This window comes from Brienomyrus brachyistius, chromosome 9 (assembly GCF_023856365.1).
Source record: "Brienomyrus brachyistius isolate T26 chromosome 9, BBRACH_0.4, whole genome shotgun sequence".
Taxonomy (NCBI): Eukaryota; Metazoa; Chordata; class Actinopteri; order Osteoglossiformes; family Mormyridae; genus Brienomyrus; species Brienomyrus brachyistius.
Genome location: NC_064541.1, coordinates 12,978,804 through 12,994,414, shown reverse-complemented (window position 1 = coordinate 12,994,414; position 15,611 = coordinate 12,978,804). Strand labels below are relative to the sequence as shown.

Here is a 15,611-nt window from a genome sequence, read left to right as displayed (position 1 = left end):
TACCCTTCGGCAGTGACAGATCAGCTCTTACTGAAAAAAATTAACAGACCAAATAGGTGGAAAATTTGAAAATGCTGGGTGTTATTAATTCCTAAGAGCAAACCTTGCACACCTCTAAAGTTGTGTAAATTTATTTCAAATTATGACATAACTATCACCACGGGGCTGCAATAACTGGCCGCACACCTCCAAGATTGGGAGTTTAATTCCAAACTCCAGATTTCTCTGTGTATTCTATCAAAATGCTGGTTCAGATTCCTCCCACAGTTAAATATGGTGTCCCATCCAGGTTGTCCCCATCAATGTAGACTGTTTCCTGGTATAAGGTTCCAGGCCTTATAAAACTTTAATGCCAAAAAGTTGGTCATGATTCATGACACCCACAGAGAAGCAAATAGTACTCAGATTTGGGAGGGGATCTGAATCAACTGCCTGCTTCAATAGAAAGAGAGGAGGAAATCCAATACAAGCTGAGTAATGTAAGGAATTAGTGGCACACCACTGGCATCTAGATTCCAAAGAAAGCCAAAGTGAAAACCAAGTTACTTCCTGTACATGAGTCAATTTAAAAATTACACTTGCCTGACAAACACATCCTGTGAATTATAAGCTAATCAAGTTCTCCCCTTAATCACCTGTGAGGAGGACAAGCATAATCTGAATACAGAGCTGAGAAAGTCTGCATTGCTACCGTCACAAATGACAAGAAGCGTACGCAGGGAAAACAACTCAGAGGTTGTACAACAATTTATTCATTTCCTATTGTTATTTATACATCACTGTTACATAGTAATCTGGTGAAGTAATTCGAGGGCTTATTTGTAGTTCTCTGACTCCACAAGTACACAGGTACTGCTGTGGAAGAGCAGAAAGGGGGGGAGAAAGCCGCTGAAAAGATTATTTACACCCCCGCGTCCCAGATGGGCACGTGGCAGCAGGAGGACCCGTGCCCGGCGCCCCCCCTCTCAGCACGGATAAATGCTCTCTTCTGTGACAGAGCATGGACCCACACTATCAGATATGGTAGCAGCAAGCTTTCTTAACCTTAAAAAAATCATTATAATAAATGTAATGTACAGCTATCAATGAATAACCCTAGGGACCTGATATTATGCTTGTATACTAAAGTGCTATAAGCAACTCACCATCAACATTTTATATATATATATATATATATATATTTATGTATATATAGGAACAAATTTACTAATTTAACATTAATTTACAGGGTAATATACAATATATTTGTAACAGCTGAAATATCAGCACAAAAAGATCACTGTCACACTTAACAGCAATATATATAATTATATATTTATATATAATCATATATATAAATACATAAATTTTCATTAGTGGAAAACAGTAAACAATCTCAGGCTTTTCAAATTTTACCCAGAAAAGCAATCATTAGTTAAGACGTATAAGCCTTACAACGTTCTCTGAAAGAACAGGTCGACAGAACTCCCACCTGTGTTATCTGAGGTCACATGACAGTAATTTGCATATTCCACAAATCTATTGCAACACATTACTGTCTACAAACAGCACACGCAGCCCCAGGGCGAAGCTGGCGTTGGCCGGACTCACACGTACACCCACTGAACGGAACGTTACGACTATGGGTATTCTTATAGCTATGTGCTTCACGATGGTGTGCTAAAAGGGTGAACAACAGGAGGACTATAATACACAGTAGTCTACATTTTGCTTCTGAAGAACCTGGTAATGCGGAAACCATGCCTGGTCGTGGTACCCTGTCCTGCCGATGCTTCTAGTGTTACATGCCCAAAACCTATTCTCCTTTCAGGGCCCTCTACTGAGAGACCGAGGAAATAGGTCTGCTTAAAACTTCTGTTAAGGCCTAGAACGTGTTGGGGTTCCTATATCGGGCCAGTCAAGGACACCTCACACAGCTACAGAAGTCTGGACCTTTGAGTTGCCTCTGCCCTGCTCTGCCCATGCGCCTGTACCTGAGTCCCAAACCTGCACTGCCATCATCTACTACACACAGGGGGCGCAAATGCGTTGACGATCCTTCCTCCTGTAGGGCCAAAGCGGGAACAGTGCCCAGCCACCCCCTCCCCAGCACTGTCCCGTACCTCTCCCAACCTGCACACACGCATGTTCCCTGCACAGTGAGACCAAACGTGGCAGCCGACAGGGTGGTTATGCTTCCAGGGCGAGTCTGGGGAGAGCCAAGGTGATGAGCAGTCAGGTTTGGAACGTCAAGGCTTTGGTTATGATGCGATCCCCTCGCACGGTGGCGTCGTCGTCGTCTTCCCCCGAGCGTCCCGTCAGTTCATTACTCGAACGACCAGATCTCTATGTCCTGCACATAAAAGTCCTCTTTCTTTGACAGCATGGGGTTGCCAAAGGTTTTGCACGAGTGACTTCTGCCGTGGTAGAGATCTCCGTCGAGCCAGAGACCGAATTCCCCTCTGAAAGTGAAGGCACAAAATAAGAGTTTTTTTTTTTATCAGTTCAAGTGTAACTAGTACAGTGAACTAACTACCATTATAACTAAGTGTCAGTCCCTGCCCTAAATAATAAAGAAAATTAAACAAAAACAAAACAATAAAATAGTAAAACACACATGTTGGTCTTCCTATCTAAATGGGGACCTTCCATTTATTTCAATGGGGAAAACCCCAATCCCAATCATGACACCCTAACCCTACCCATCCCTAACCTTAACCATAAGTAACCTAATAAAATACAAGACTTTTGGTATTTTTACTTTTTTGATTGCATTCACAGATTTTTATAAAATTGAGGTTATCCAAATGGGGACCTGAAGAAGTGTCCCCAAAAGTAAGGAAGTTTCAGGTTTTATCGCACTTTGGGGACATTTTGGTCTTCAAATGTGATCTATGCAAACACACACACACACACACACACAGTTTACTCAGGACCCTGCGTGTGACCACATGAGATGGAAATGGCAGCAGTCCGTAGGTCTGCTCATTAGTGTGGCAGCAGACAGCGCCGGCTAATGCGGCAGGTGATAAGAAGGCGGGGGGGAGCTAGGAGAGAGGCGGAGACTCGGCGGGAAGCTGGGGGGCCGCGGGCTCCTCTTCCGGTCCCAGGAGCTGGCCCTGAGCCACAGCTGTGAGTCATCGCTGGTCATGCACCGTCTGGGGCTCAGCATCAACCCGCCCTTGCGACTCATGCTAATCTTCTAGCTGTGCTGCGCTGTGCAGCCACACTTTCTGTGCATTTAACACATGCATCATGCAGCACAATGTAAACAAGCACTCTGTCCTGTTAGGCCAGGCCAGTCCTACACTGTTAGCAGAAGAATCACTGAGCTCAGCTGGAGCAAACAGTGTAAACAGAGCGGGATGAAGTGCCACTTCATGAGACCATCTCAGTCTGACTACTCCATGGCCGACAGCCTCTTCCTCGCTTTAAACTATTGCGACCGAGCCGCCAAACGTCATCTTCCTCACCCTCCACCTCCAAATGCTAACGAGTCCATGTCTCCCTTGATGAAGAACATGTTGTCTCCTGTCCATCTGAACACCTGAATAGAAGAGAAAATAATCAAGGTCAGTGCAATGCAATAATTTTGGCCCTTTATATATTACAAAGTGATGAAAGGAGGGTGGGATAGGGTTGCAGAAAGCACGGCTGCATGGCTGAGGAACACCGATGCCGTTTTTATAGTTATGCCAGGTTATCCAATAAGCCAGGGCAGGAGGTAGGAATGAGGGGCCGCTCGGGGCAGTACGTGCAACACGCAGCTGCACAAACACACATCCACAACACCCCACCAGCAGCTACATACCTCAAACTCGGGACAGAAGGTGAACAGAAAGGTCTCTCCCGTCCCATAGAAGCCATCACTGACTTTAAAAGGCTCGGATGCCAATGCGCCAAAGAGCTACAAATGATGCAGACATGCATGTGATTAAAAGCCAGCCTTAGTTTGTTCAAAACTATGAAAAGCACTTTCTCGCAACAGCAGTGGGGGGGCCCTGCCCACCTGGCCATCGCTGTCCTTGATGACCATGAGCACTGGCGTGTCTTGGCCTTGCATGGCACGGTACAGGGTCTTTATGCTCATGCCGTGCTTGGCTGTGCCAAACGCCAACGTCCACGGGTAGCCGATGGTCCTGGGAGGGAGATTCTTAGCAAGCTGGAAATAAAAGAGCACGATAAACAATCGAGCCATGCCAAGTGTCACACTGGACACTCAATTACAGGAGCCATCTTAGGACAAACGCTGTGCAGTGTGTACATGGTGAAATATGATTAGCATCAAACGCAGTGCCGCACATGCTCTCCCGCCGTATTACCATCCCCTCGATTGGGCCGTCATTGTGTCCTCTTTGTTAGATTACACGCATCAAAATGTCAAGGGAGCATTCCATTAATCCCCAGAACGGGTCAGAGCAAACATAATAAGTACCCTTTTCCCGGGTAATCTTTTCGACTGGAAACTTCAGAGTGCAAGAGAGACATGCACCTTCTACAGCACAAAGAGCAGCACAAAGACCAATCTCATACTAACATGCCTTTTAGGCTATTAAGCTTTAAATGTCACGGCACGGCGCTAAACCCGACGGTGCTCTTAACATACATAATGTGGGACCATTCCGCTAATAAGCATCCTTGATGTATAGCTACAATCAGGCCAATATAAAGGCAAAAGTTCAAGGACACTCTGTGCAGTTCCTGTAGCCAGACCCAGTTGTGGGGTGTGAATAAGCCCCACAATGACGGATCATTGACTCGTGGATGTGATGGAGGGCCTCTCTGCACCTGCAATAAAGTAGCCCAGGTGCTGATACCTTCTCTATCTGCTCTGGCTCCAGCAGGGTGCTAGGCTCGCTCAGGTTGGGTCTGAAAGTCTCCGGATCCAGCTCAGACTTGGTGTTCGCTCCATGCTTGGAGTTAATATCCTCCTTGGTGGATATCTAAGTCAAAAGAAGAGAGCATCACAGGGAAGTCCCAGGAAGGGGCACAGACGCCCAGAGAATGAGTCAGACATGAGACTGGACTGAAGTTTCCCGCTTTTCCCTCCATTTTGCAGATTCAGTGTAATTCATGCACCACAAACCAACCAATACAGGGACAAACCAATACAAAATCAGAATACCTCGGCACTGTCCTACCGTCTTCCCAGAAAGCACTGGGGTATACTGGGATTCGCATTGTGCTCACAGGCTACATTTGTATGTGTTTATGCATATTGAATCATATTCAAAAATCTGTATTGCTTTGTCCCTTTCATAATAGCGAAACATTTATTCATTCATTCAACATAACAAAAAACCTAAAAAACCAAAACCGAACAAAAGCAAATATCCAAGTTGTGCCAGAAGCAAAATTCCAAAACCAAGTGTTATATTAGGCATTCACAGAATGACCCAATCAAAAACTGCACCGGGGAACATATGACAGGAAATGTAGAATTCGCTTCACTTCAGCATTACCCTTGGATATTTGCACCACTTCCATGCCGTGGGGTTAATTTTAGAGATGCACCGATCGATCGGCCAGGTACCGGAATTGGTCGATTTTCAGAATGCTCGTCCCGGACCAGACACCGGCCAATCAGTCTCATGTATTTCCGATACTGGACCAGTCTGTTTTACGTAAAACCCAAAGTAAACCATGTGGGAACCACCACGAAAACATGGTGAAACATCAGAGATAAACTTTAAACTGATTAAACATATACTAGATAATTCTGAAAAGGAATGGAATAATTATTAAAACTGTAAAGCTAGCTAAAGTTGTTTTCTATGATAGAGTAAAAATGTAGTGAAAATTTAGAGAAACGTTAAACCCCTGCGCTACAATGTCCGTACAATATGAAGCTATGAAAAAGCCTGATCTTAACCTAGCTTACTAGTGATGTAAGAATTCCATGCACAATGTTCATATTAATAACATTAACTTGCATCTTTATTTGCTAGAGCATAGTACACTTCAGTTTTATTTTGTAGGTTTGTAACCTATGGACTTTTTTTATTTTAAGGAAAGGTCAATGTTGTGTTATCTGGTGAATGCAAACATACTGGAAAATGATGCAAATGACTGACGTTCGTTTTTTTTTAATCTGTTGCGCCTGCTCTTGTTTGGTAAAGTAAAACACGTCAGATAAAGTTAGACATACAGCAACTGATTTTCAGTTAATTATTTGTACCTCTTTCCAGTCACAGAGCACTTTAATTTAAGACTTTTTGAAGTGAGAGGAGATCCTGTAACTTATTGCAGTTTGGTGGAAATTGTAAACTTTAACAATTTCTTTTATTATGATTTCGTTTGTATATGCTATCAATTATAATTCTTGAAAATTGGAATTGGCAAAAATCGGTATCAGCCGGTCACACTTACAAAATATTCAGAAAAAATTGCAATCGGTGCATCTCTAGTTAATTTGCTAATGCTTACTAATTTGTTTCCAACATAATGCAACCAACAGAAGTTTTGACATGTAAAAAAATAGCAATAATCAGCAGGGAATGTTGGCTGAAGAGTTTTTCCTTCACATACAAACAAATCTCACTTTACAAATTAAAACACCATGAGCAGTCACAGTTATTCAATGTGTAATTTTTCAGACACCGATCTGTAAGGTCCACTGCAAATGAAGAGGGGTCCGGTCACAATGGACAGAATGTACTCAAGTTACTGCTCCCCTTGTTGAATTACCTACATTGTCTTCAGCGAACAATCCTGCAGAAAGGCAACCCAATCCGAACATCTCCTCCCCCACCCCTGCAACCATCACCACCGACCCTCGTCCCAACCCCGCCACGAGAATGGAGCCAGTGTGCGCTGCAAATGAGGGCTGCTCAATAAAGCTACATTAAAAAGATGGGACAGAAAATTCTTCATTTGACTGTAGTAGATGTAAGTTGACCAGCAACAAGGTGGCTAAGTTGAACGGCGTACAGCCTAATGGGCAAAGAATGACTGCTGAATTACATTAAGGGAACACAGCTGCTGTCTGCAAAGATAAGGGCAAATATCATGCATAGTGACACCCCCAAAAAAAAACAACACTGGGGGGGGGAAGGAAACAGATGATACGCTGGAATTTTCTTCAGAAACGTAACCCCCCCACCAATTCCCATTTCTTGGAAATATCATAAAGGCCAAAAACAACCCAACTGAAAAAGAGAGGCTGTCCTTAGGCGGACACATCAACAAGCTGTTTAGCTCTACGAATCCCTATTGGAAGCTTCTGGAACTGGATGAGGCACCTGGAGACGCCTGCAGAGAGCGCGCAGATCTTCGCTGTTTAGCGCATCGATCCGGCGGTGATACTCAGCCACCGGCACTACCTGGTGCAGAGACAGGGAGAACAGTAATTCTGTGGTGGAGGCCGTTAAGCGTGTGAGCACAGTAGTTGGACAGACAGCAGAAAAAGAAATGGAGGGAACGGCGATGACCTTGTCTAACACTCCGCCTACCGAAGCTGAGTTAAAATACAAACGTCGTCCTGCCTTACAGGACTGTTAGTTCACCAGAAAAAAATATTTTAAAAAATCACACAACCTACTGCAAAACCTACATTCAACCACAAGACAAAGCTTGATAGCCACAATATTATACAGCAACATATGTGAGCTTTTAGAGTCAAAATAGGAACAAATTCATCACAGAATCACTTTCTAGTACTGCAATGTGCTGGATTATGTAATGAGAAGATCTCTATACTCCTTTTATTGCAATTCTAAAAATAAAAATTCATCACATTCATATGCCTTCAACACAATGTTTCTTTTACTTTGACTCGCAGAAGTTTGCCGAATTCAAACAGCCGAGCTTTACAAGACAGCCTCTAGAAATGCCACCAACACAACTCTGACGAAGACAAAACACCATTCATTGGATATGGATTCTGTGCCTCGATACTGAAGGAATAGCTTTCAGCTTCAATCTGATAGCGGCAATTTCCCCAGTATAAAGGTCACCTTCTCCAGTTTGTTCGTATTATATCCCTTATAAAAAAAGAAACTAAAATGCAAGGCTGAATCGGGGGAATCAGCTATGAAGAAATATTACCCTACTGGACAATCCTTAGATTTGGCTTAAGTTGTCCGGCTAACGACAAAAAATCCTGCTTTGTGGAATACCCTCAGGTAATCATACTTTTAAACAACAGTGGCTGTTGCTCTTAATAGCTTCCAAGAACAATGTCAGGAAAACCTGCCCCATCTCTCCCAAGTCTAAAATCACAGCCAGCCTTTCTCTGTGAACAGTCTAACATGACGTGAGCACACACAAAGGCCCACCATTGCTCAACTTCATGCTGTATAAAGACACACCCAGAAGAGCATTCTTATCAGTTCACCAAGAAGAATCCAACCGATACACAAACTATGAATCAGGAAATGCATGTTTAGAGAGCGTGTCCTTTAAATATGTCTGTCAAACGCCTGGGCACACAACATGAACTGTACAACATATCTGATCCACACCACCAAGATAGACCCAGTCTGTACCAAAACAGCAGCAACAGTATATTAACTACCTAACGTTTAAACATTTTGCAAGCGTACAAAATAAATTAAAACCGCACTGAATATCTCTGTATGTATCAGTGACGTCAGATCAAAGCCCGTGAAATATTTGAAAGGCGTCGGAACGTAAATAGTCAAAATAAAGGTAAAAAGAAAAAAAGGTAGATTTAAAAGGCGCAATAAAATCAAATTGATTAAATTAAATAATTCAAAAGCATCTAAAACAACGGATCTTGGAGCGCTTCAGCTTGAAATTTGTCGTGCTTTGTCGATTGCGGAGAAAAGATCTGTCACACATAACAGCATTTGTATCACATGGTGTCAGTTTTCAGACCCTCATTACATGTTAATATAATTGCCTGGTTGTCTTCATTTTTCTAGTATTAACGCTATAAGCTGTTACAGTACTTCCTTTTACTAAGCCGTCCTTCAAGGTCTATGAATGGTTAAAACAAACAGGTACATCGAGACGGACAAAGTAAAAGTAACCAGAAACCGGCTGCCTGCTGGTTACCAGCTTAAAGTTTCAGGATATACATATTGTTCGCTGTCTATAACAAGGCATCACCGGCACAAACACCACCCCGGCTAAGCAGACAGCCTGCTCCTAGTTGGGAAGACACCGGATTAGTAAACAGAGGAGGCACTGCGTGGCTAACTCTCAGGTGCACCAACACTGACAATCTCTAAAAGCCGTGCCATGCCAACAGCCCACAGAAAAACGTACTTTTCGCCACCATTGCCCGGCTTCTTGGTTACTACCCGGACGGCTTATCTAACTCTCTTCATGTGATAGTCTCGGTAACCAGTGACCGGGCGCCTCAATCTAAACTTGCCGGTACCAATTAAGACTAGTCGCGGTGCCCACGTCAAAAAAAGGTCCGTCCGCTCAGAGATGCCCCCTTTGCAGCGCAAACGCTCGACGGCATCGTTAGCCATTAGCGGTAGCTGCTTAGTGCCTAACGGTGCGCGAGACACAAACACATGCACGCGCACAAACACACAATTAGCTAACATTAGTAACTGCTCTGCCTGGCTAGCCGTATTACCAGCGGATAACGGTATTTCGGCGTCAATCGCGGCCCTTCTTTCACTTTTCTGGACGTAAACATCTTGGCCACAATAAAGACAGATCCGCGGAGGTCACATTCCGGCTGTTATTCCTCAGACACTCGCAGGCGCCCAGATAAACTCAGCAGAAACATCCAGCCCCACCAGGTATTTAAATTGGGTTTAAAAAAACAGTAGGGGGCCGGAGATAGTGATATGTTTGACGCGCAGAGTAACCAATCAGAATGCGAGGACGGTTCGCCTTCGATTCCAATTCGCGGGTTTGGTCATAGAAAACACGATTCCTTCTCTTTAAAAACGGATACGGTCCTAAACGTTAAAGACACAGTAACCCTCAATCACTCAAAGCTGAGGGAAAATTTGGCAAACAGACCAGCACACTTTTCACAAGTTCATTTACTGGTTAAAATAGCAAACCTTAAACACAATTCTATAATCAGGTAATGAACAATAATCTATCAAGAGATATCACCCTAATCTGCTATAGTTCCAGCTAATGACCAAATAAAATATTTAATAAACAAACAAACAAGATCAATTTAAATTTGAAACTATTACAGACAGTACTATTGGTCTGTAGAAAGCTGAAGAGAGAGGAACCCTGGAGAGAGTATGACAGGAGATACTGCTGCACAAAAAAACACATGACTTAATGACATTTACTGTAAGGAATTATTGTTATTTTCTGACAAAGAAGCCTTTTCTATCTGTCTAATAATTGCTTTTTCTAGTCGGGTGGGGGTGGGGTCCAATAAAAAACTTCAGAAAACTGTGACGGCCTGTTTCTAAGTGGAATATTTTCCATGGTTACTGTATCTTTAACTTACCTGTCCCAGCTAACATAGGGAAGATGGATGGGGTACGCAGTGGTTGGGATACAAGTCCACCATAAGGCGTGCACACACACACACACACACAGAAACCCAGAGTGGAGGTGGGATTCAAACCCCCAACCCTAGATGTGTAAGTCAACAGCACTGCCCACTGAGTCCTGTCAAGCCTTGTCACATATTTAAATCACAAGGTCCTGTGGCTTCCAGGTCCTTGGGAAACAAATCAATCCACTTTGTTTTCTACATCATTTATTTACATTAATATTTAAGTTTGAGCTCTGGCAGAGGTATCAATGTCTTCCTCCTTTGTATCAGTTTCATGGTGTGTCCGCCTTTTTATTGCCCCGATGCTGTCTGAGCATAATGTGGTCTGCAGTTGAAATACATTAACTTTAATTTCTGTGTTACATGTAACAGATTGATGAGGTTCTTTTTATTATGTATCATCAAAAGTAGGAGTGTCAGGTACAGTAGCTGCAAGTACATAATAATACTGACACGTCATGCCTTGTGGGGAAACTTTTCGCCTTCCAGGCCCCATCCTGCTTGCCACGATACACAGGCACACATGTAGGTCAGAGCAGGCTTGATAGTGAAGGGCAGCCACCTGATGCGGCGCCCATGGAGCTGGGGGTTAAGGGCCTTGCTCAAGGCCGCACAGATGTGATTATCCTGCTGATGCCGGGCTCCAACCGGCGACCTTCCAATCACGGGCACTGCTGAGCCATACGCTGCCCCCAAAGCATAACATAATGTATGACAGGAGTATATATAAATGTATATGCTTCCCAAGACAGAAGATATAATCTGAAATAAGCATCTACAGATACATCTTTCACTACAGCCTAGACATCTGAGAAATCGCCTGATGTTCATTCACCTGTACATCCACCCTTGTTTACAAACTGTTCATTCATCCAGCTGCGGCTTCAGTAATCTGAGGCCCTTAGCGAGAAGCACAGAGCGTTACTTTGAATCCTCTTCACCGGATCCCTTTCTATCGCAGGAAACCCCAAACAAACATTTATGAATACTAAGGGCAACTTGCAGTCACCAATTCATCAGAAAAGCATGAGGAATCCGAAGTACCAGGCAAAAATCCATACAAACACATCCAGAACGTGCACACGAGATTTGGCACAAGAACCAGGGCTGTGGTCAATGGTTCTTCTCCATGCCACTCATGATATGTAAGAAGTAATCATTCCGAAATATGGTTCTCTAATGAGCAACTGAATACTGTGAGGTATAGAGCAGTGACCAACACAAAACATGCTAGGGACTGGCTGCACGTCACAGCAGAGCTTCCAAAAATTCTATCACAAAGCTGCCCCTGGTATATTATGGATGGGACATCAGCTACTCGAAGAATCCCTGTTTTTCTTCAAGCAACTTTGACAAGATTTGGGCAAATCATGCGAACGCTGTGAACAAAAAAATCATTTCTGTGAAGAACAGACTATAGCCTAGCAGGTGGAACATCATGGTGTAGAACTCCACACCTTTCCGGAGATACCTGCACACACAACACAGACTTCCACGCGTCCAGCTTAGCGCGCAGTTTACCGGTCAATGCCATTCTTTCAAAGTAACAAAATGAGCTTACGTCTGAAGGGAACAAAACCATGCTGAAACAAGATCTGAGAGAAAACAGGAGACATCAGGAGGGGTCATGCAAAAAAACATCATTTGTGCTTTTGTGTACATGACGCCTCACTTCACAAAACAATCCTGTAATCACGCAAAAAACATTAGCTGCAGTTTCAGTGGGACTGATGCAGTTTAATGCTATAAAGAAGCTAAAGACAAATTCACAAAATAACCGTGTGACTGACCAGTCATGCAAAATTAAAGTTTCTGTAACAGACAAATTTAAAAAACAATCTGTAGAACTTAACACACGATAAGTACAGTTTCACAGGCCTATAAAAAGAGCACATTTGATACATATTTTCCTACTGAAGGAAATCATGTCATGTCAGAGCGTTAGACACTAGGCGAGGTCACATGGTACAAGCTATAACAGGTTAACAAGAAGATGAAGGAAGGCCTTGATCTCCACACTTTACCTCCCACTCCTTGGCCTCCTCATCCGTGGAGGACAGCTCGTCTCCGCCCTCTGACTCCTGATTCTTCTTCACCACCATAAACCCTGGTTCCCGACCCGGAGCTCCCAATCCCTCCCCGTATGTGTCTGGGTTCCACTGGATGAAGAACACATACAGGTGGTCAGACCTGGGGAGACAAGGGTGGAAACGAGGGTTCAGAGGATCCAGACCCATCACCTCCAGGAAGTCAATTGATTTAACAACAATCCAGACAGTCACACCACGGATGGCGAGTTAAAGGAGCTTATCCCAAAGCCTGCAAGATTCCACTGAGGCAATGTAATATATACTCTAAGGGCAGCAGGTAGCTAAGTGCCTAAACACATGATCTCATGACCTGAAGGCTAAAGACTGAGGTTCGAGAAGAGGTTCTTATGTATCGTTCTAGTGTTAGATAAATTCCTTCAGTAAAAAATAAATAAATAAATAATAATATGCCAGCCATATTATAATAACATTATAGAATGAATTTACTACGAAGTAGTGAATATAGTAAACAGAGCCAAAGCTGAGGCCTTAGATCTTATTCGTCAAACTAAATATGACCTTATCTAAAGTTTTAACAGTTTATCAACAAAATGAAACATTTTCTATTTTTCACATATTTTATTAACTAAATAATTAATATTTTATTAACTTATTAAATAAAACATAATTTTATTTATTTTATTAATGACTACGTAATGAATTATCTGCAATAAAAAAGACATTTATACGGCCTGAAAAGAACGACAACAAAAACTGCACATGATTTCACAGGTAAGACAGAATGAGGCCTGCAAAGCCCCCCCCCCCCCCCCCCCCCCCCCCCCTTTCACTGTCAGAAAAGAGGCAGCAGCCTTGAGACAGATTTGGTCCCCAGCATACAAACAACATTAAATCTACCCTCAATGATACAAAAATGTTGAATTTCTGTACCTTAAAAGGTACATTTACTTAGAGACAGGGACAGACCCCAGAGGGCGCAGCCCCAGTGACATGTAATTGTACCCTTAAAGGTACAAATCGGTGCTTCTTTTCTGACAGTGTTGACTGTTTGGCTACACAAAGGTCTTTTGTATTTCGTCTGTCTGTGTCATACAGCCACGTCCAAGCGGTTGCAATTCTGGCTAAAAATCCAGCAGCTCCACAAAACTCCCAAATTCAATTTAACGGTTTAGGCAATTTTGTCATTTAGATTAATTTGCTACACACACATATTTAATGGGTTTAGTGGAAAACATGTTATGCTTCCTTGTATTTAATTTCCAGTTAATGGCCTTATTGGTATGGATTTGGGCCACAGAAGAGTCACGGCCGGGGTGGGGGGGTCAAACAAACTGCATTTGTGAATGGCAGACATGTCAGCCTACTTCAGTCACCCATCAGATGTGCTTATCAATTCCTTACAGTGCTTTCTTTATACCACTGCAAAATGGCATTTCGCAAAAAGCAGAGAGTCACAGTAATGGGTTATGATATTCCATTTTATACACTAACAGCTCAAAGCTGGGCCGGTTTAATGGAATCTGACTAGGAACAAAGGCTTAAATTTTATGATTCCTTCCTGCTGTTACCTTCATTTGAGGCTTTTTTATCAGCCATGTGAAACACATTAGCATCTCTGTAACGACAGTTCTTTGACAGGACTGTTTAAATTATCTTGCATCAAACCTCCCATCCAGTGGAGGCACTGTGGCACTTTGTCTTACCTCTCCTGTGGGACGGCAAACCAGTACTCATGTTTCTTGTCCCTCTGGGCGTACTGCTGCATGGAGGCGCTGGCTTGGGACACAAAGGTCTTCCGCATGGGCTTACCCACCCGTAGGCACAGGAACTTGTGTGATCGATGCCTCCGCTTCTCCTTGGGTGCCACCTGTCCTGTGACACACAGGGTGAGAGTAATGTCAGCCCTGTGGCAGAGCTACTGCTGGAGGGCTAGCACCAGGTGAGGGCCAGTGCTGGAGACCTAACACCAGGTTAAATCTACAGCAAAACTAGAGCCTGTTTTCCAAAGACACTACATGTAATAAGGTTGTCATAGTTAGCAGTAGCATTTTTTCCATAAAAATCAATGAGCGGTCCCCATAAAGATATGATTACATGACCATGTGCGTGTGTGTGTGTGTGTGTATCCAGCCTACTGAATAAGATGCATGATTATACACAATCAGAATACCAACAATTACAATATTGTTATGATTGTTAGCATACCACTAAAATCTAACTGGGACCTCAAATTAAGTTGCATTATACAAGCTAGTTAATGTGTTTAAGACTGAATTTCCCTGGCATCTGTGCAGATCTGATTAAGAGGCGAACATGGCAGTGGATGTGAGTGTTAACCCCTACCCAGCCCTAACCCTAACCCTAAGCAAACAATACACAAACAGACAGGCAGGCGGGCAGACAGACAGACAGACTGTATTCCGTACACCACTGATCTGTCCCTCTCCGGCTGTGAACCACAAAGGCTTCAGTGATTAAGAGTCACTCCTAACCCACCCCCCTCTGTTTTTCGTATTCCAATATCCATTACTGAGCCGCAAAGCGCTCGCTAAAAGGTTATCTCTCCTGTACGGCACAATTCAAAGGAAAACCTTCGTTTTGACCTTGTGATACCGTGAACTTGACTGTACCTTGGATTGCTTAGCAGAGATCTGATGACCTACCAGGAAAAAGTATGTTCACTTGTAAATATACGTAGGCTACAAACCTCCAGATTTGAGGCTTGTGTCCTGAGTTTACATGTTTTACCCGTGTTGTGTCGGGTGCTGTGGTTTATGCAGTCCAAAGACATATGGTTAGACTTTCTGCAACTGCAGAGAGTGCATGATTGTGTGGATGTACCTGCCATGGACAGACATCGCATCCAGGCTGTACCCCCCCCCCCCCCTCGATGCCTTATGCTGCCTGGAACAGGCTCCAGGCCCCCACAGCAGGATAAACAGTTAGAAGATAAATTAAACAAAAAGGGATTGTTTTCAAGGGATAGCAATTATTGCTAATAATGAACATGCCGGAAAGTCCTGTGGGTTTTTATATGATGGGATCTTCGGTCACTTGGTCAGTAACTGAGGGGCAAATTCCCAAAGCTCTCTCAGTCTGAAAAAATTCTGCGGACTTCGTGAATTTTG

The 15,611-nt window shown here is 43.4% G+C and overlaps 1 protein-coding gene across 1 annotated transcript in view; it reads right to left on the bottom strand.

The window, feature by feature from the left end:
- Positions 1-716: 716 nt before the first annotated feature.
- The window catches only part of oxr1a (oxidation resistance 1a), a 46,213-nt gene continuing 31,318 nt past the window's right edge, over positions 717-15,611 (bottom strand). Inside the window, 8 exon segments of the mRNA XM_049024155.1 lie at positions 717-2,441; positions 3,453-3,526; positions 3,791-3,886; positions 3,989-4,141; positions 4,797-4,922; positions 7,221-7,301; positions 12,457-12,622; positions 14,187-14,355. Of these exon segments, the coding sequence (XP_048880112.1) occupies positions 2,306-2,441; positions 3,453-3,526; positions 3,791-3,886; positions 3,989-4,141; positions 4,797-4,922; positions 7,221-7,301; positions 12,457-12,622; positions 14,187-14,355 (1,001 nt within the window). The 3' untranslated portion in view covers positions 717-2,305.